At 45.7% G+C, this 19758-nt stretch overlaps 3 protein-coding genes across 3 annotated transcripts; 1 reads left to right on the top strand and 2 right to left on the bottom strand.

Moving 5' to 3' along the window:
• Positions 1-3215: 3215 nt before the first annotated feature.
• Positions 3216-5049, top strand: THITE_2122272 (uncharacterized protein). Its single transcript, XM_003656925.1, has 3 exons — positions 3216-4603; positions 4666-4948; positions 5011-5049. Exons 1-3 carry the CDS (start codon positions 3312-3314, stop codon positions 5032-5034), a joined length of 1599 nt encoding a protein of 532 aa, XP_003656973.1. The 5' UTR covers positions 3216-3311; the 3' UTR covers positions 5035-5049.
• A 116-nt stretch (positions 5050-5165) lies between these two features.
• Positions 5166-6014, bottom strand: THITE_2082061 (uncharacterized protein; the record flags this gene model as incomplete). Its single annotated transcript, XM_003656924.1, has 2 exons — positions 5166-5641; positions 5750-6014. 2 exons carry the CDS (start codon positions 6012-6014, stop codon positions 5166-5168), a joined length of 741 nt encoding a protein of 246 aa, XP_003656972.1.
• Positions 6015-7924: 1910 nt separating this feature from the next.
• THITE_2147423 (uncharacterized protein) lies at positions 7925-8755 on the bottom strand (the record flags this gene model as incomplete). The annotated part of the gene is made up of 3 exons (XM_003656923.1): positions 7925-8244; positions 8358-8447; positions 8500-8755. 3 exons carry the CDS (start codon positions 8753-8755, stop codon positions 7925-7927), a joined length of 666 nt encoding a protein of 221 aa, XP_003656971.1.
• Between the last annotated feature and the right edge of the window lie 11003 nt (positions 8756-19758).

Here is a 19758-nt window from a genome sequence, read left to right as displayed (position 1 = left end):
TCGCGGGGGAGAAAATGATTGTGTGATGATCGCCGTTTTCCTTTCTGTTCCACGAGTTTCCGCTTTTCCCTGCGCCTGACAACCCGCCCGGCCGACATTCAGGACAATATGGTAGACACATCATTGAAGCCATTCATGACCCGAGTAAAGACATCTTTTACTCGAGACACAATCAACAATGCTCCGTCAGCCGCCGTCTCACATTGGGGCTCGGAAACAAGTTCTACCCTACATTCGATGGTATGTGGCCCGTAACGCTCACTCGCTGCTGTGGCTGTGATGGCATTGTAGTGGAACACAACAGGATTCCACCCTACCAGGGTCAGCTGTCGATCACCCAGGCCGACAAGTGTGAGGAGCGAATCACCGGCTACGTGCGCCGTGTCACCTGCCAGGCTTGTTTTTCTCTGCCGGAGGCAACTGTTTAGGAAATCCGAATGTGAAAGGCAGCCGATAGGACTGACTGCCTGCCCTCGTCCAGTCGGGGAAGCCTCGCAGATCGGGACTCGGCACGTTGATGGCAGTCTGCCACGACACCATCATTGACTAGTGTACTGTGTAGTTAACTAGTGTACATGCACAGTTCAATAGGCGCCATGGCGCAGGCCATTCGTTTTTGTGACTGTGCACTCTGTAGCGGCAGCCTGCGTGATGACTTGGACCTTTTTGATCCCTGCCCGTGAGAAGCAGCAGCAACATTGACACACCCTCAGCAATACGGAATACATATTACACAGAAGATGCAGTGGAGTCAACCAACACCCTTGACTTGCGGCTGTTAAGGCTGTTTGGCAAACAAGAACCGCCAACTGAGCCGCGAATATTTATACGTCCTTAGCCAATCCACCTCCTAAAGGCAGTACTGGTTGTTCTCGACAACCTTAGAACTTTGGAAGCGATGACGTTCCTTTCAAGTGGCAGTCAGCCCGCCCTCGCGTCGCCTAAACCATGATGTAATTGTTGCCAACGATGTTGAAACATCCAACTTTGACAGATTGCTTCAGGTGGGTATCTAGGATTGAAGTACTTCCGTACTCCATCCTTGGTCGCTAATTCCACGGTTCCTTGCGTCGGCTGGATATGGCAAACAACCTGTTCAAACACAGCAGTTGGACTTGTACCCCTGCCTCCCGGGGCCGGGAACTCTCAGCAGCAGAGATCTGCAGTTCATCTGTTCAAAAGTGGAGCTGGACGCGGGTCAGCTCGAGTCATGACAGCAGTGAGAGTGCTCAGGTGACCAAGCAACAATTGCTTTTTGAAATGTGTGCATATAACAACAGAGTACGTCCGCACAGAGCAAAGCGAACCACCGAAAAGGAAAGGGATTGGGCGTGGTACGCCCTCGTCGCTCTCCACGCCGCTGCCCATCAAGCGAATACACGACGCACTCCTCATCGCTTCCTTCCCACGAGACGGGAGTGTCTCCCGGCGGACTGGGCCCTCTCGGTGTCGGGTCTTCCGCATTTCCAAGGGACCAGTGCGTTCCACGTCCCCTCAGGAAGCGGTCGCGATATCCTCAACGGCCTCGATCTATAAAAGTGCGAGACAGGTCTGTGTTGGTGGCTCCACGGTCGAAAATAAGGTAGGGGAAAAGATGGCGGCACATCTGGGATGCCCAAAGCCCACAGGCGATGGAATCGACGAGTGGTAACGGCTAGCCATGGAAGATGGCCCCCAAATCACCGTGTGATACCGTACGAAGGTCACATCTTGCGTTGCAGCTCGCCGTCTCAAGTTAGGCCTGGGGTCCTGAGTCCAGTCACGATTGCTCGTTCCGTCCGAGCCGGACGCAGATGTATTGTGAGACACAAGTGTTGACTGTTGGGCTATCTCGAGAGACTTTGCATCACAGTAGACCTTTCTTCCTGATCTGGACAAGCGAACACAGGTTGAAGAGCGGATCTTACATCCACACTTACACGCTGAGCAGGCGCTTGCAACAATTCCAAGCTACTAATTATACTGGACACCTTGCCAGGCCTGGTTTATTTCAGGTACTCACTGTTTTGAAGTTGTTGAGTTCTGTCTCTGAGGAGTCCTTTTGAATTTGAACGAGTTGATCACGGCGATCTTCGGCTCGTGCTCTTGCAACTTTCTCTGCACCGGCCTACCTTACATTCTGCAATCACGGATTGTAAGCTACCCTCCAGTCTTCAAGCGGGCGACACGGCGTAGATGTCTACCGATCTTGATCGATCCCGCCGACTTCGCTACATAAACTGGTAAACTCTACAACAAGAGATTTAATCGGCCTTGCAAGCGTGACAAGACAGCAAGATAGCAGGCCATGGTAGCCATGATGGCGTCGGACCGATTCGGTGTCAGAAGTCTTGGGATCAAGTTTAGAACAATGAATCGATCGGCCCCTTCAACCATGACTGTAAACATATGCATAACCCAGGCCATCTGATCGCGGATGAAGCGAAGATTTGGGTCTTGACGGTGCGAGGCCGCTCTGTTTTGTTTCCAGCACTTGCATCCATATGACCGTGTGCCCAGTTAGAGGTATGAACGGAGTCCCATTGTGCGCTGAATTGACGGAATTGGGACTGGAATCGACGCACATCAGCTCGACACGTATGGGCCCTTCGTGACGGGACGTCTTGGACCGCCGTGGCATAGTCGTCGGCAAATAGTAAGCCAAACCAGTTCACCAGACCGAGCAGCCGTCCAGCTTGCCCCACTGCAGAAGTGAGAACCATACGAATCGCATCATCCAGTCATGACAACCAGAGCACGGCTTGCCACGAGCGAATTACACCAGAGTGAAGGGTGCCAGCGTGACAATGCGTTGCAAGCCTAGGCTTTGCAGCCAACGGGGATGCTCTCGTCAATTCACCCCGAGTCAACCACAGCATCAACATGCGCCTTGTTGAATCGGGGAGTTGGTGTGCAGCACGAAGCTTCAACCGTTTGCCTCGCGATCAGTGTCGTGCACACTGCAGAGAGGCAACGTCAAGCCCCATTATGAAGGAAAGGTAGGGAAAATCGCTGTTGTGTCTCGCGAAGGAATTCCTCTCACATTCAAAGATGTGACTCAACTTCGGTTCCACAGGTTTCTTTCAGCTTTCGGGCACCTGCATGGTTAAATAACGCAACATGGAAGTCGTGGCAAAGATTGGTAAGCCTGGCTGGCGCCCAGCAAATTTTCTGCATTCCGCCGAGGGCGAGAGTTATCGCCGGCCCCACAGCTCCGCACGGCCCACCGCTTATTCATTGCAGGCTGATCACCGTCTCGGCTCTGAAAGGGTGTCTTCACCACAGCTCGGCCAGCCCCGCCTCAGAATCCGCCAGACCTCGGGCGGGGAGCCATGTCACGCCCAGCCACCCCGGCCATGCCCCCGGCGCTGCTGAAGACCAACGAGGACCCCGCCTCCGATGCCGCTTCCGAGCTGGCAGCCGGCGTGGCCGCCGTGACCGCGACTGTGGCCGCGGCCGCCCCCGTCTCGGTCCCCGACGCCAGCAACGCAGCCAATGCGGCTGACGCGGCCGACGCGGCCAACGCCATAGAACGTCGACTGCGGCTTAAGGTCGATTTGCGGCTGTGCACCATCGCCGGCATCCTCTGCAGCCTCAACCTGCTCGACAGTGGCGTGCTGTCGAGCGCGGCGGTCACGTCGATGCTGCATGACCTGGGCCTCGACCAGGGCAACCGCTTCTCGGTGGCCATCTTCATCTTCACCGTCTCGAGCATCGCGTTCCAGCTGCCGGCCACCATCGCCGTCCGCATTTTCGGGCCGCGCGTCTGGTTCGCCGGCATCACCTTCGCCTTCGGCGTCATCACGCTCGGCACCGGCTTCGTGCGCACCTGGCAGCAGATGATCGCTCTGCGAGTCTTGCTTGGCGCCGCCATGTCCGGCATCTTCCCGGGCCTGGCTTATCTCATCAGCACGTGGTACCCACGCCGCGAGCAGCAGCTCCGCTTCGCCTTCATGCAGAGCGGCGAGGTCATCGTGCTCGCCACCGGCAGCCTGGTCAACTACGGGCTGAACCGGCTCGACGGCCGCGGCGGCTTGGAGGGCTGGCGCTGGATGTTCGTCGTGCAGGGGCTTGTGACCTGCCTCATCGGCGCCGTGACTTTCTGGTGGATGGTCGATTTCCCCGAGAACGCGCACAAGAGCTTCCGCTTCCTGTCGGCCGAGGAGGCGAGCATCGTGTCAAAGCGGATCCAGACGGACCGGGGCGACCTCGTGGCCCAGGACTTCGCCCTCGGCAAGGTCCTCGTGCACGCCAAGGACCCCAAGGTTTGGGCGTTCGCATCGCTGTTCTTCATGCAGAACATCGTCTCGACCGCGCTGGCCTACTTCGTGCCGATCATTTTGCAGAGCGGGCTTGGCTACTCGTCCGACGCTTCTATTATCCTGTCGGCGCCGCCGTATTACTATGCCGTCGTGCCGGTCCTGCTCTCGTCGTGGTACGCTGACCGGTTCGGCATCCGTGCTCCCATCATCGTGTTTAACGCGCTCTGCCTCATCGTTGGGTTCGCCGTGCTGGGGTTCGCCAGCAACTCGGGGGCGCGCTACTTCGGCGTCTTCCTCGCCACGGGCGCCTACGTGGGGAACTGGGCGGCCTTGACGGCCTATCAGGCTAACAATATCGTGGGGTACGTTGGGTCGTTGCTCGGTGCTGGGCCCGGGATGAGGAGTACTAATCTGTCGCGGACAGGCAATGGAAGCGCGTGTTTACTGCTGCGGTGTGCACGATGTTCAACGGGGCGGGCGGGATCGCCGGAAGCTACATCGTGCGGAGTATTGAGGCGCCGCGATACACTACGGCGGTTTGGATTTCCATCGGGTGCGTCTTGCCGGCCACAGAGAGTTGTCAGCCTGCTAACCGGTCGTTATCCAGCTCGCACATCCTGATAATCTCTGTTGTCGCTGCTCTTTCGGTGTATTTCTACTTCGCCAACAGGTCGCTGAGCCGGAGGCATCGCGTCTTGGAGAATACGGTTCGTCCCTCCTGAACGGCAGCCCCCCAGTTTTGCTCCCATTGACTAACACTATTGCAAAGGAGGGCTTCCGATTTACGTATTGATTAGACTCCGGTTAGAGCTGTAGACGATGATCATAGATCATAGATATAGATCCCTGGATGCATCTCTTCATTGCTCATTCTACCCATAAAATTCCATCTCGAGCCTGAACCACAGATACTGGATCTCAACGCTACACCATCATCGCGCCATTCGCCCCGATGACCTGCCCAGACACCCACCTGCTGTCCTCGCCAGCCAAAAACGCCACCACCCCGGCGATCTCGGCCGGCTCGCCGATCCTGTTGAACGGGCTCCAGCCGCGGATCGTCTGCAGCAGCTGCTCGCTCTTGCCCTGGTAGAACAGCTCGGTGCCGGTCGGCCCGGGCGCGACCGCGTTGACGGTGATGCCTTTGGCCCCCAAATCCTTCGACAGGACGCGCACGAGCTGCTCGATCGCGCCCTTGGTCGCCGCGTACACCAGGTAGCCCGGCGCGACGGCCGACTGCCTCGCCAAGCCGGTCGACACGAAGATGATGCGCCCGCCGGCGGGCACGTGCGCGACCGCCTTCTGCACCAGGAAGAGCGCGCCCTTGACGTTCAGGTTGAAGTGCCGGTCGAACTCGGCCTCGGTCAGGTTCGCGAGCGGAACCATCGCCATGACGCCCGCTGGTGCTCGGCTGTCAGTATCATCAGGCCGGCTACGAATTGGACGGGTAGATTCGGGTGTGGGTATGTTCTGTGTTGTTGGATGGGGGGTAAAGGGGAACGACGAACCGTTGGGCATGACGATGTCGATTTTGCCGAATCGAGCGACTGCCGCGTTCACCAGTTTCTCGATGTCGTCCAGCTTGGACACATCGGCCTGCACGGCCAGCGCACGGTCGGCGCCGATTTCCGCGACGAGTTCGTCCGCCGCTTTACTGTCCGACTTGAAATTGATGACTACGGAGGCGCCGTCGGCGGCCAGGCGCTGGGCAACGGCGCGGCCGATGCCTTTGGAGCCGCCGGTGATGAGCGCGACCTTGCCGGAGAGAGACATGGCTGTGTTGATGATGTGTTTGGCTGGGATGATGTAGCGTGTTAAGTTGCAGAACGGGGCTCGGATTCAGTAGGTTGCTCGGGAAGCTCGCGTTTTCAATTCGTCAGGCTTGGCCCTTGGCGCAATGAGGTGAACTCCCCGCTCCAGCATCTCGAACCGTCAAAATACCTCTGGGCTTTATATCTCGTCGGCTCCCTCGCGCGATACACGTAGCCATCGTGGTGCGGAGTAATCCGCCCATGTTAACTCCGTAATCCGCGAGACTATTGACGTCTCGGAGCTAAGTCCCTGCTCGGCCGGAGACAAGCAGCGGTGTCTTCCAACATTAGCTATTTCATTCCACGTGCATTTGCCGCCGCATCCAGCGGTTTCCCATCTCGGAAACCGCGGCAAAGTTGCTACCTCAGAATTGGAAGTCCATTCGTCCCAAGAGCAAACAGACGAATATTCTTCTGCATCCGACCCCAAATACCATGGAAACATTGTCATACGACCTCCAGCCTAGCCACGAGAGGTGGAATGAGCCCCCTGGAATGGCCCCCAGCCTGGAATTGTATTACTCACGGCACTGTGGGCTGCAGAATCCTCATGCGTCGCAGCATTCGGCTTGTACGGCCACTCAACTCGATCACACCAACATACAATATGGCAACCAAGCGTGACACTTGCCCAATAGCGACCGCGGCAATCCGTGTGCCACCTACCGTCGGAGTGTCGGGTGCATTTTTGCCAGGTAAGTCCGGGCCTCCTCCCCGCGCTCCCAAGCTCTCTTCCTTCATTTCCTTCCCACCCCCTCCTCTCTGTTTATTTATTTTGTTTTATTTTATTTGTTTTTTTTTTCTTCTCACGGCGCTGGGGGGATTACTGATCTGACGGAAGGAGAGGAGGTGCTATGATGAGTAATCCTGCATTCGGATTGCCAGTCCTCCTCGACACCAGTTCTAATGGTACCCACATTGTCCGGTAGCAACCCACATTGACCAGTCGCCACCCACATTGCCCAGCAGCCCCCCACATTGTCCGGTAGCCGCCCACATTGTCCGCTAGCGGGCAGAGCTGCAAGTATTTAAAACTTCAGGGGCCTGCTGTGCGAGATGCACTCTTCAGGGTCGGCTCAGTGCCTTACTCGGGATAAGGTGCAATAGCAGAAACTGCCCGTGCAATCCGACTTTGGGAAGAGTCTGTCTGTCAGCAGAAATAACGTTATCCCAATCCAACGCTCTTATCCGTCATAGTTCATACTGCAATAGGATCCCCTGTGTCTTCGGATAATGCCGAAAAGACTGCAGCTCCGTAAGCACACACTAAGGTGTGTAAACACTCAGGCTGACTGCTAACAAATAACAGGTGTAGGGTATATAGCTGTTAGTGATTGTTCCTTTCACTCCCATTGGCGTACGGCTAAATCGTCATCTCCTTTCCCAGGTGTTTTGTTTGCCTCTTTTTTTCTACGCGCCTACCTCGTAGGCCACGCGCCCGCATTGTGGAACTGGGGGAGCCGTACACAGCCGTACGCAGGTAGGCAACTAGGGGGAGCCGTACGGAGGGAATACCGCAGGCAGCACCAGGGGCACAACGCCGGCACTACGCAGGAGCTGGGGGCACCAGGTGCATCAGCAGCATAGGTACCGCAGGCACCGCACAAACATTGAGGGCAACGGAGGCACAGTGTGGGCATCACATAGGCAGGTAACCAGTTGTAACTGTAAGCGACTCATGAGATAATGAAACGTCGAGAACGTGGGTTGTTGTGGAAAGGTGCAGCACAGCCAAGAAATGCCCGTCAAAAAGAAGGTGGCCACAGCCCGCAAAGCGGGCTCCCAACCCCTCGTCCAATAAACGCCAGACGGACTCGACCGTGTCGATGGAAGCCCGCAGGCCTCTTCTCGCAAGTAGCACATCTGACCTGCTCAGAACTTCCTCTCATACTTCAGATTCTTGATAGCATCAACAGTGTCGACCCGAACGCGCGAACTGCGGATCTCAGAATTGGCCAAGATTCCCTCATAGACGTGCGCAAAGTCCGAGGCGCGCGTGGTCCCATTCCGGGCAGCAACTTCGTCCACTTCGACGCGGAACATCAGGTAGACCTCGTTGAAGCGGACGTTTGTGTTCGCGTTCTCGCGGCACGCGGCCGTGGCCATGGAGAACAGGGCGCCCTGCGTCATGGCCGGAATCGGGTGGGTTGCCACATCGCCCTGCGACCCGGTGCAAAGAGTCCAGGTGCTCGCTGGGTGGTTCTGTTCGAGGAGGTAGCCGATGGTATCCCGATAGGCGATTGCGCGTCTTCTTGTCAGAAGTGTGTCGGGTCTATGGGGCGCGGGAGCATTGCAAGTGCCTTACAGAAATTGGCCTCGAAGGAGACATTGAAGTTGTATCGTAGCCTGCTGGTGGTGATCTCCTGCAGGGGAGTCGTCGTATATTCGCCCCCGACTTGATGTATATCAGGATCGGATGCTGACTGGCCAAGGGAGTGGCAACCAACCACAGGAGTACACATGCTGGAAAGCCGGCAGTTTTCCCGCTCGGACTTGGTCAACAACGCCCCGTACGCCTGTGTCCGAAAGGACGTCGGCTACGGCGAAGGTAATCCCCTCTGAGGTCCCAATATATTTAACGAGTTTGTTCGCTGATTCTTGGTTCCGGACAACTGCGAGGACTCTTCGCCCAGCGCGGAGAGCCCCGGTGACGGCTGAGACGCTGATGTTTCCGGTTGCTCCGACCACTAGAACAGTCTCCATGGCAGTTAGGAATGGCTTTGAGGAATCTTGGAGGAACTATTGAGGACCAGACTTGATTCTCTGGAGGGTGAGGTCCAGTCCTTGGGGAGGGGGTAATTATTGGATTTTTGTCGTTTCAGTGTTGGTCTTTCGAACAGAACGCCTTGCTCTTTTTCTTAGAAGACAGCCTATCGGAGGCTTCTTCTTTTCCTTTGGCATTGCGATGACAAATCAACCCGTTTCTCGTTCTTTGCCTGGAGCAACTTTCGCTCCGAAAGGATCATTTGCCTGCAATTGCCTGCAGGAACTTCGTTCCGAAATGCTTCCTTCGACCGAGAAAACCAGGCCCCTACCCAATCTCGAACCATCTCGCTGTTCTTCTTTTGGTTCTGTCCCAACTTTAACCCGCGCAGCGCGTGGTCGTGTGGGCGATGGATTCGGTTAGCCCGTTGCATACGCTCTATAAGGTGCCGCAGGAGGGGGGAAGTTGGATGTGAACGAGGTGAGCTTGTTGGAGGCAGAGGGCACCTGGGGAGAGGATGGGGCTGAGGGTGACGGCGACGGGTGGGTGTCGCGACATGATGGTGCAGGAGGCGACGCATCTGTGTGACCTAGCGGAGGAGGCGGGGACAGGGCCGTGCGGGCCTGGAGTCTAATATATATACTACACAACGGCCCTCAATTTTGCCATAAGGCGATAGTCATTCAAGCTACAAAACAGGGGTCTCCCTTAACTAATTGTTATTGCTCTCTATCTTCTATATCTATTAACAGATAATAGGTGTAGGGTATAGGTCTATTAGCGTTTTTTCCCCCCTGCCTCGCTTACCCCTTTTCGGATATATAAGCCCCCTTTTTAGATATACAAATTTTATAGAAAAAGCTTGGCTTCCCCTTTTTTAGATATTCCCCCTTTTCTAGGTATATAAAATTTTCTACTCTCTCTTCTTCTCCCTTTTCTATTATTATTTATAGCTTCTTCTACTTCTACTATACTTCTTTAGATCTACTATACTTTGTAACTCAATATACCTCCTCTTCGCCGACTTCTTGCCTCTTAGTCTACGTTCTATAACCGTTGCTATATATATAAGCCGCTATTAGACTTTTAGACCTGTCGTAATAGCGCTCCTTATACTATATATATCTTTTACAATAGTAGTCGTAGATATAGGTATAGCTATACTCGTACTCTTAACCCTTCTAAGCTCCTCCTACCTCTCGATCCTATAGTTCCTACTAGTTAGCTACCTCTTATAGGTTATATAACTTTTATAATCCTACTCTACTATCCTACGTTATTATATATTACTAATGTCTATATAGGCGGTATAATCGTTGTATTGTATAATCTTAGGCCAATGGACGTCGAATATACTAAGTGTAGTATATTATATTAGATAGATAAGCGTCTTAGCGTATATTTATATATCTATTATATCTTCTTCCTTAGCTAATACTCTTCTATAGTATAGAATTCTATAGCTATAAATCCTATATTTAGCTCCTATTGCCTATAGGGCAATGTTTCTTTCTTACTAAGCCGCTACCTTCTAGACTTCTTTAACTACCTATTGTATATATAAGATCCTTAGGGGTCCTATTTTTATAATAATCTTCGTTATTATAACTTAGCTTTTATATTCACTTCCGTTTCTATAAATTAAACTACTTACAACGTTTACGATAGTAGGCCTATAGATTTTTAAATCTATAGCGCCCTATATTATATTGCTAGCCCTTTTATAGAGGTGCCTAAAGAGCCTCCTTGATATATTTAGCTTTTTTTTTATAATCTATAAGCTACTATTGTATATCGAACTTTCTTCTTTATAGACTCTAATTATAATTTTATATTATACTTTATAGACTTTCTCTATCGATATAACCCCTTTATTTATATCTACTTAACTATAAGGGAGCGCTTTCTTTAAAGCTTAGCTATATCGTAAGTTACGATTATACCTTAGTTACATTTAGTTATAGACTATAGCTATAGTTATAACCGTCGCTATAAGAATCTGCTAATAGTAGATGAGATAGCTATTCTTATTCTAGAGGAGAATTTAGGATCTAATTTTCGTAATATCGTCCTTATACACTGTTTAGACGACGGCTCTATATAGGCCTAGCACTATATTTATCTATATTACCTTGCTTATCTCCTATTGGCCTATCCTTTAATGTTTCTATTCGGAGATCCTAGCTTTTACTAGGGCTTATAGCTCTATAATGGCCAAAGGTAGAGCTATACTCAACTAAGTATTGAGTTTAGGCAATGGTATCGATACCTATTATATCTTTATATAGGTTATAGCTAAACGCCTTTCCTTTTTTACCAGTTGTTCTAGCAGTTCTTAGTAGACCTCTAGGCTATAAGCGATTAGTAAAAGCTATATTGGATTTATAATAACTAGAAGGAACTATATATAGAACTGTACTAAGGAGTATAGGACTAGCTATAGCTAGGTAATAGCAATGCTTATAAGCTTAGGTAGCGAATTGTCTTGTTTATAAGCTATATTAGGGGTCTACGCTTTATTGCTTAGTACTATTAAGATTTAATAGCTATCGTCTATAAACTAGGTCATCCTATATTATTTATTATAGTTATAGCCAACCTAAACTAGATAGAGATCTAGCAAAAGCTTCTTCTAGGCTAGACTATAGTAGACTACTTTAATATTATTAGCTATATTTTTAAGTTTAAGTATTAAGCTATCCTTTATAAGCTTTAATATAGCAACCTATTTAGCGAGTTTATAAGCATTGTTTAGACTATTGAATATTAGAAGTGTAGGCTCCTATACCGTTATATCTTGCTTTTCCTTTTGTAAAAGTCTATACGTCTGTTTCTTACGTCTATCAACGTCGACCACATTATCTAGGCTAAGCTTCTAACGGAGGCAGAGGATCCTAATAGCCAGTTGCAAGCTATTATTATAAGCAATATAATTTATAGGCTATATAATTTTAATAACCCTACCTCTCTTTATATAGTTTATAACTCTTATATAGGGGTTATAAGCTGTTTAAAGCGCTTTCTAAAGGCGTTTACAGAGGAGACTATTATCCTAGAAAATAGGTATCCTATCTATTGCCGTTGAGACACTAGGCAAACAGTTATTTATAAGGTCAATAGCTATAAGATATAACTTAATAACCATTAGGTTATACCTTATAACCTTTACCTCTTTTATAAATACGTTGCCTATATTAATATAGAGATTTATATATCTATAAAGTCTATCAAATATATATATAAGTATATTTATAAAAGGACTAATTAGTCGATAGTTCAACTCTCTATAAGTAACTAGCTCAACGAGGTTAATACCTATTTACAATGTCGGTATATTAGCCTAGTAGAGACAGTTGTATAGCTCTTTGAATTTTATACCTATCGTAAGTTCCCCCCTATTTATCGCCTTCTAGTCCATCTTGAGCATTAGCAATATATTGTTTTCTAGGTAGATAGCACTCCTAAGGAGCTTACAAAAGCGTTGAAACATAGGACTATAGAGCTAGAAGCATTCTTTGCTTATAACATAGCCTATAAAGATACTTATAATATCCTCTATATTGATTTTCCTTTACACTTCGTCTAGGACAAGCGATTATAGGAGTAGAAGCCCTATATCTATAGCACTGCTATTAGACGTATATACTACGTTCCTCCTACTATAGGTAAGCGGTATTTTCTTCGTCTTCTTCTTTATTTAGTCCCTAGTACTTAGTCGTTTACCTATTTATAGACTATAAATAGCCACGAATATCCTACCTTTCAAACTATATACGTTGTAGCTAGCTTGCTCGACTCTAACTAGAGCTAGATTATATATTTCGATAAGGCTATAAATTGGCAAATAGGGTATACCCTTCGTAAGCTTTTTACTATTGACCTCTTTACTAGTGATATTATAGACCTAGTAGCGCTATAGTTACAGTTTTGTAATTCCTTTTACAACGATCTTCTATACCGCTTTAAGCGTATTGTAGATGTCCTACTAGACTTGGAAGAACTATATTTCGACTTTAGGCTCTTTTTATTAAATTAGCTACTAGCTAATAACGATAAGTGTTTAGCCAACTTTAATTTACTAGCTATTCGTTATCGCTAGGAGGATATAGAGTAGAACCCTCTATTATAGATAGAGCTTAGTTACAACCGTCAATAGTAGGAGGCCCTCTTTATAAGTATTCGATCTTAGTTAAACGCTAGCTAAGTAGCTCTCTTTATAGAGATTATAGCTATAGTCGACTTACACTCTAAAATAGCCTATTTTTTTATCTAAGGCGCTAGTAGGACTAGTAAAACCTTTTTATATCGTTGTCTCTTTTCTTTCTTCCGTTTACAAAGGTATATCGTCCTTTACGTTGCTTCTTCTAGTATTGTAGCTCTCCTTCTCAATAGTAGCCGTACTTCTTATAGCCGTTTCAAGATTCTAATCGACATTATAGACGCTAGCACTTATATAGTCTAGAAGAACATTTAGCTTACAACTCTTTTACAATATACTAAGCTTATTATCTAGGATAAGGTTCCAATATAGCACTACTACTGCTTTAAAGCTATAGATCATATATTATAAGATATTTACAACTACAATAGCCTCTTTAAAGAAGTTCCAATTATATTAGGGGGGGACTTTATATAAATCCTGCCTATTATTCGCAATAGTAATAGGTATTATATTGTTTAAGCCTATCTATAGAACTTGCCTATTTAGCCTTAGCTATAGGTCTAGAGATTAATAGAGAATATACGAGTATAAGGAGCTAATACTAACAATTATACTTTTATAAGTTGGTTATAGGATCTAAGTTATAATCCTTACTTCTATAGCTCTATTGATCCCCTCCCCCCCTTTACACTCTGTTCTATATAGGAGTAGTTAGTTAATTAGGTCTATCCTATATACTTACTTAAACGTACTACAATGGACTCGACAATGTTTATAAGCTAAGCGATTCTTTGCCTTTGCAACGCGACTATAAGTTCTATCAACGTAGTTATTATTTCTTTAGTTCTAGGTTAGGAAACTCAATATCTCTCTATCAACGAAGTAGAAAACCCTTCTAATAGCAAGGATCTTAACGCTCCTATATTGTCTCCTAATTTTTTATTTTCCTTAGACTTTACTTCTATTCTACCTACTATCCTAACCTTAAAGGTTAGAGCCTCTATTCTTTTACTTTAAAACCTTGACCCTAGCAATAGGCTCTATAACAAGACTTAGCTAGTTGTAACTCGGCTTGCTTTGTCCGTTATTAAAGGGCGAATCTTAATAGGTAACTTTGCTAGGCAGTTGTAGATAATTCTAAAGATTAAGTTAAGTTCTTTAGAGGAGGACTTTCCTTATATTATTATTCGTAGGCAGTTTCTAGTTCGCCTCTACTTTGTAATAACTATTAATAAGTCTTAGGGGCAGTCTTTTTCTTATATTGGTATCGATTCTTAAAAGCCTATATTTTCTTATAGCCAATTTTATATAGCTATATCTTAGGTTATAGATGTTTATAATGTTTATATATATTTATTGGATTTAGGGGCGTAGGGTAGGAAGCTTATAAACATTGTATACCTAGAGGTACTAATATTATAATATAGTTGTTAAACGCTATTGTAGATTATCGTAGTCGAGGTATACTATATACTAACTAATGCTTTGTACCTATATTAAACGCTATTTCAAATTCCTATAGTCTAGGTATATAACGCTATTGTAGCTAAGGTATATAACGCTATTCTAGATTCCTATATTCTATATATATAACGCTATTCTAGATCTTACGCTCTAGGTATATAATGCTTTGTACCTATAGCTAGTAAATATATTTCTCTCCTCTATAATATATTCTTTATAGACCTATTAAGTAGGTTCGTTATAACTTATGTTCCTTAATTATATCTCCTTCCTCTATAGTTTATCCGCTATAAATATATCAAGTAGGTTAGCTATATCTCTAAAAGCCTCTATAAAGGTCTACTCTTCTTTCGTAGATAGGTATAGAAAGAGCTTACGAATAAACTTGATATAGTAGTTGATATATTTAATAGGGCTTGTAAGTTCGCTATATATAGCGTAGCGTCTATCCTCTCTTAGGTAACGCGAGCTATAATAGGTAGACGTAGTAAGGTCGTTATTTAATAGGCGTATAGCCTTCTCTCTAGCCCTATAACGACTATTATAGATAGGGGGTACAAATTTATCTCTTAGAATAGGGTATATAGCAGAAGCTACTATTGTATAGGGAGCAGGCTATAAAAGTATATATAGGTCGTTGAACTACTAGAAGCTAATAGAAGATAATACGTCTATTGTAGAGCGTAAACGTTTAGAGGAGATAACTACTTCGAGCTCCGACTTATACTTTATAGACGTAGTATAATACTTATATAGCTTAGGTGTTGGCTAAGGGGGGGTAGAGAGGGAGAGGGAGGGGTTAGATCCTTTGTAATACAACGTTTATAAAGTATCTCTAACTCTGTTATATATATATTAGCTACAAAGTATATTATAAATATATTAGAAGGACTATACTTACTACTTCCCTTGAAATAGCTACACCTAGTGCTACCTAAATTATAGTAGTAGCTAGCGTAGTAGCTATTACCTATATTATCCTATAATACAACGTAGTTTATATATAGGCCTAGACCTTTATTGCAATACTTGTATTCACCGTTATTAGGATCGTTGCCTATAATTTATATCAATAGAGATTCAAAGTTAGTCGTATAGTCGAAGTTAATATTATAGTACTTATCTAGGTTATAAAGATCTATCTACAAGTGGATATTATAGACCGTCTATAGGTATATCAACGTTAATATCCTATTGTTATTATAGATTGCTATATACTTTAAACTTCAGTAGGTCCTATATATACTTCGTAGGCTTAGTATAACGTACTGGCCTTATAGCGTCTGCAGATAAGCGCACGATGTTCTATTCAACTACCTTAAGGAAAGGAAAAGGAGAAGTATAGGCTACAGTCCTCGTACACAGAGTTTTCAGGGGCTTGGGGAGTAGGTTCGGGCCAACGTTATTCTAGGCGCGAGGCAGGCCCGCTACGGGTTCGCCCCGGGGCCGCTACGGATCCTGGGCACAGCCCCTATATACCTAGCCCGGGTACAGCCTGGTCTATAATATACCCCCCCTGCCCCGCTAGGCGGTCGAGTTGAGGCATATACGACGCTATATTGAGCATCGGCGTAGTCAAGTTCAGGGTAGTTGCCTACTAAGATCTTACTATTCGTAGCCGTCCTACTGCCTAGGCTCGAGTTATTTATTTATATCGCCTTGGCAAGCCGCTAATTAGCCCCCTCCTCTCCTTACACGTTTATACAGAGCAACTACGCTATATCGGGTATACCTACTGATTATATACGATTCGACCCCGCTCGTCGCTATTAAAAGCCCCTTTTCTTGTACAACCCGACTTTCTTACGTTTCCCTTTTATACTCAACGTATATATCCCCCTCCTCTCTTACGATCTAGTTTCTTCCCTCTTCGTACGCCGACAACGTCCCCCTATCCTATCTTGTATACGTTCCCCTCCTCCTATATTCTCTCTACGTATCTGTCTATATCTTCGAGCGTACTACTCATTTCTACCTTAGCTCTAGCCAAAGTCTTTTTGTCCCTCGCCCTAATAGCGATACAGTTCCTAAAACTTACTTATCGCGTTTATATATAGGATTACTAAAATGTTAGTCGCTACTACTACTCTTAGAGGTAGGGGCGTAGGCCACTATCCTAGTAGCGATAATAACGAAGACCGCAATGTAAATGCCTTTAAGGTAATCTCGTTATAGACCTAAGTTGTTTATTAACTACGATGTTATAGAACCGAAACAATCGCTAGAAGAATGATAAACTATCGATTAGCGGGTTCATTGTTAAAGGAGACTCCGATAACGAGGAAAACGAACTACTCTTCGACAAGGGAGAGTTCTATATATAGTACATTGCTCGCCTCCTTAGTAGTACTAAGGTCGAATATACCCCTAGCTATAGCAAATCCTATAAGGAATATTACAAGGCCTATACAATATATAAATAGGACTCTATATTATAGGCAATAAACCTCTACCTTTAGTCTAGTCTAAAGAAAATTCTTAGGATATACAATATAGGCTAGGCTATCGAGACCCCCGCTTAGAAGAAGACGAGCTTATAGCCTACCTACTATATAGTCCTTAAACGTAAATTCCAAAAGCTAGCTTAGTCTTTCTAAACTACTTTTAACAACGTATAGGCGTACTATATCCCTACTTAGCTAGCACTACTTCCTCTATCTACTATTAAATAGACCCCGACTTACACTGTCCCTTAGACCCTAGTTGCCTTCCCTACTACGCTAAGCTACTATAGGGCCTTAGTGCCCTATAATTTGCCCACTTTCTCCCTAAACACCTCTACTCAGCTAGCTATCCGCTTAACTTATCGCTTAATAAGTAATAAAGAAGCCTATTAGTACGAAATACACTACCTAGTCAACGCTATTACAACTATTGTTAACACTAACAACCGTCTTATCGACTATATTTTAAGTTCGCTATAGTCTAGCCCCTCTCTATAGGGCAGCTACGGTTCGACTTCCACTAGGCGCGACATTGCCCTAGTCCTCTTCGCCCTATATCCCTAGCGCTACTCGTCTTCGCCTACTAAGGACCTCGTATACGTCCGTTGCAAATACACTAATCCTCTTCCCTAAACCCCTAGCGGGTCTAATAGACAGCCAATTATAGAGGTGTTCTCATCGTTGGATAAGGGTACTACGTATTTGCCTATTAGCGACCTAGTACTATCTAGAGACGAAAAGGCTATAGAGTAGAGCTAGAGACGGCTCTATCTCCTATTATAGCCTTGTCCCCGTTTTATCCTATACCTCGATCCTCTATCGAACTAACCTATCGACTAGAGTAGTTATAGCAATTTTAATATCCGCCCTCGTCCTACCTCGGAGATCCTAGAGCAGGTTATACGTTGGCTACCGACCTTGCCTCCTATCAACTTATACCTAGGTATCCCACGGTACTATAGGGTTGACGCCAAGGTAAGGCTAGAGAACTACCTATATTTGAGGAAGTAGACTTAGTTAACGCGTTAGGATCTCCCTACATTTATATTTCTTTTATCGTCTTTTTATAATAAGGCTGTAGCCGGATATATCGAAGTAACTATACGCCTAGTAGTACTATTGAGCTATATTCATTTTGTCGTTGTCGTTTCTTATAGGGTAGTCTATATATAAATATTACGTTTTCCCTTCCTCTTTCGGTTCGACGCTAGCCTATCGTTGTATTATACGTCTCCCTATTCCTATTTAAACTCGTTAAGTATAGTAGTATCTAAGAAGTTCTTTAGAGGCTCCTACATTGGTTTATTGTAACCTACCTACTTAACGTATACGTCATAGTTGTTTCCCTTCCCCCTAGCGTTCTAAGCTTTAAGGATCGCCTCTACCCTATACTCCTACTAAGGAATACCCTCCTCCGATATAACCTATATAGGGTCTAGCCGCTTATCTATAACTTTCTATAAAGAGAGCGGATTAGAGGCTATTTACTTAACTAAATCGATATAGAAGGTCAGGTATAGACCACTTAGTATATTGAACATTATCGTTAAAGGGGTAGGTACTACAACTACTTTATACTTAGCATTTAGCTAGTTAAGTTTCTTATTAGGGCAGTTCGTCTTTATATTATATAGAGAGAGCTATACCTTGTCCCCTACCTTAAACCTCTTAGCTAGGCGGCGAGAGCAGTTTATATTCGTCTACTGCTACTACTATATATATACGATAGCTACTTAGGTCTACTCTATTCCCTCCTTCAAATAGTAGAGGAACCTAGTAGTATAGCCCTCTAAGGTCGCTATAGGCGCTATCGAGATCGTGATAAGTTGTATAGGGCTTATATCGAACCTATAGAGGAGATAGTTCAGGCTTACCCTAGTTATAGACAAGTCCCTATTGTTAAACGCAAATTGATAGACTAGAAGGTATTTAGGCTAGTTGTACTATATAAAGGAGACGAAGATCTAAAGGATAGCCTATACCTCTTAGTTGACCTACTCTATTCCCCTATCTGTCTAGGGATAGTAAAAAGTTAATAGGAGCTGCTCTACCCCTATCGCCTTATATAGTATAGTCTAGAACCTACTTAACTAGTCTAACCTATAGTTGGTTATAATTTAAGTTGAGAACCTATAGAAGCGCTACTATACGTTATAGAACTAGAGGGTATACTCTTCTACTCCTATTAAGTATATCGCCTTAAGCTATATATATTTAGAGAGGCAGTCGATAATCACTATAAGGTAGCTAGGCGCCCTTTCGTCTCTTATAGAGAGGTCGGTTATAAAGTCAATAGAGATCTGCTTCTAGAAGCGATTAGGGATAAGCAAAGGTTGTAAAAGCCCTTGACGTAGCTACTAGGAGATCTTGCTCTAGTAGCACTGGTTATAGTTCTTAATGAACTACTTTACATTGGACGATATAAAGTCCTAGTAGTAATCTCTCTAAAGCATTTTAAATAGCCTATTGTACCTTAGGTATCTCGATATAACTGAGTTATAGATCTACTAGATGATTATAGTAGTTAGGGGCTCCTATATAGGGAGCTAGAAACGACTATAGAACTAGAGTATATTTTATATATTAAGGGAGTAGTCTACGATCTAGGTTTACACTACGTTCGCCTCCTTTAGAAACTTCTAAGCTCTATTGTAAATAGCCTAGAGCTAGTAAGTATAGTGCTTATCTCTGACAATACCTTCGTCCTATAGGGCTATAAGCTACTTATCCTCGAAGAGTGTCTCTCCTATAGGCAACCTAGCCTCCTCCTATACGCTAGTTTAGTATACTTTAATCAGAGGGAGTAGCTAAACGATATACTAGCTATCTTTAGGCTCGTCTTATTTACACTAAAAGAATATATTAGGGTATAAGGCCTAGGATCCTAGCTAGTACTTTAGCTCGAAGTTAAATAGGGAGAGCGTCTCTGTCT

This window comes from Thermothielavioides terrestris, chromosome 5 (assembly GCF_000226115.1).
Source record: "Thermothielavioides terrestris NRRL 8126 chromosome 5, complete sequence".
NCBI lineage: Eukaryota > Fungi > Ascomycota > Sordariomycetes > Sordariales > Chaetomiaceae > Thermothielavioides > Thermothielavioides terrestris.
Note: the sequence above shows the minus strand (reverse complement) of the source record. Positions and strands in the feature narration are given on the sequence as shown.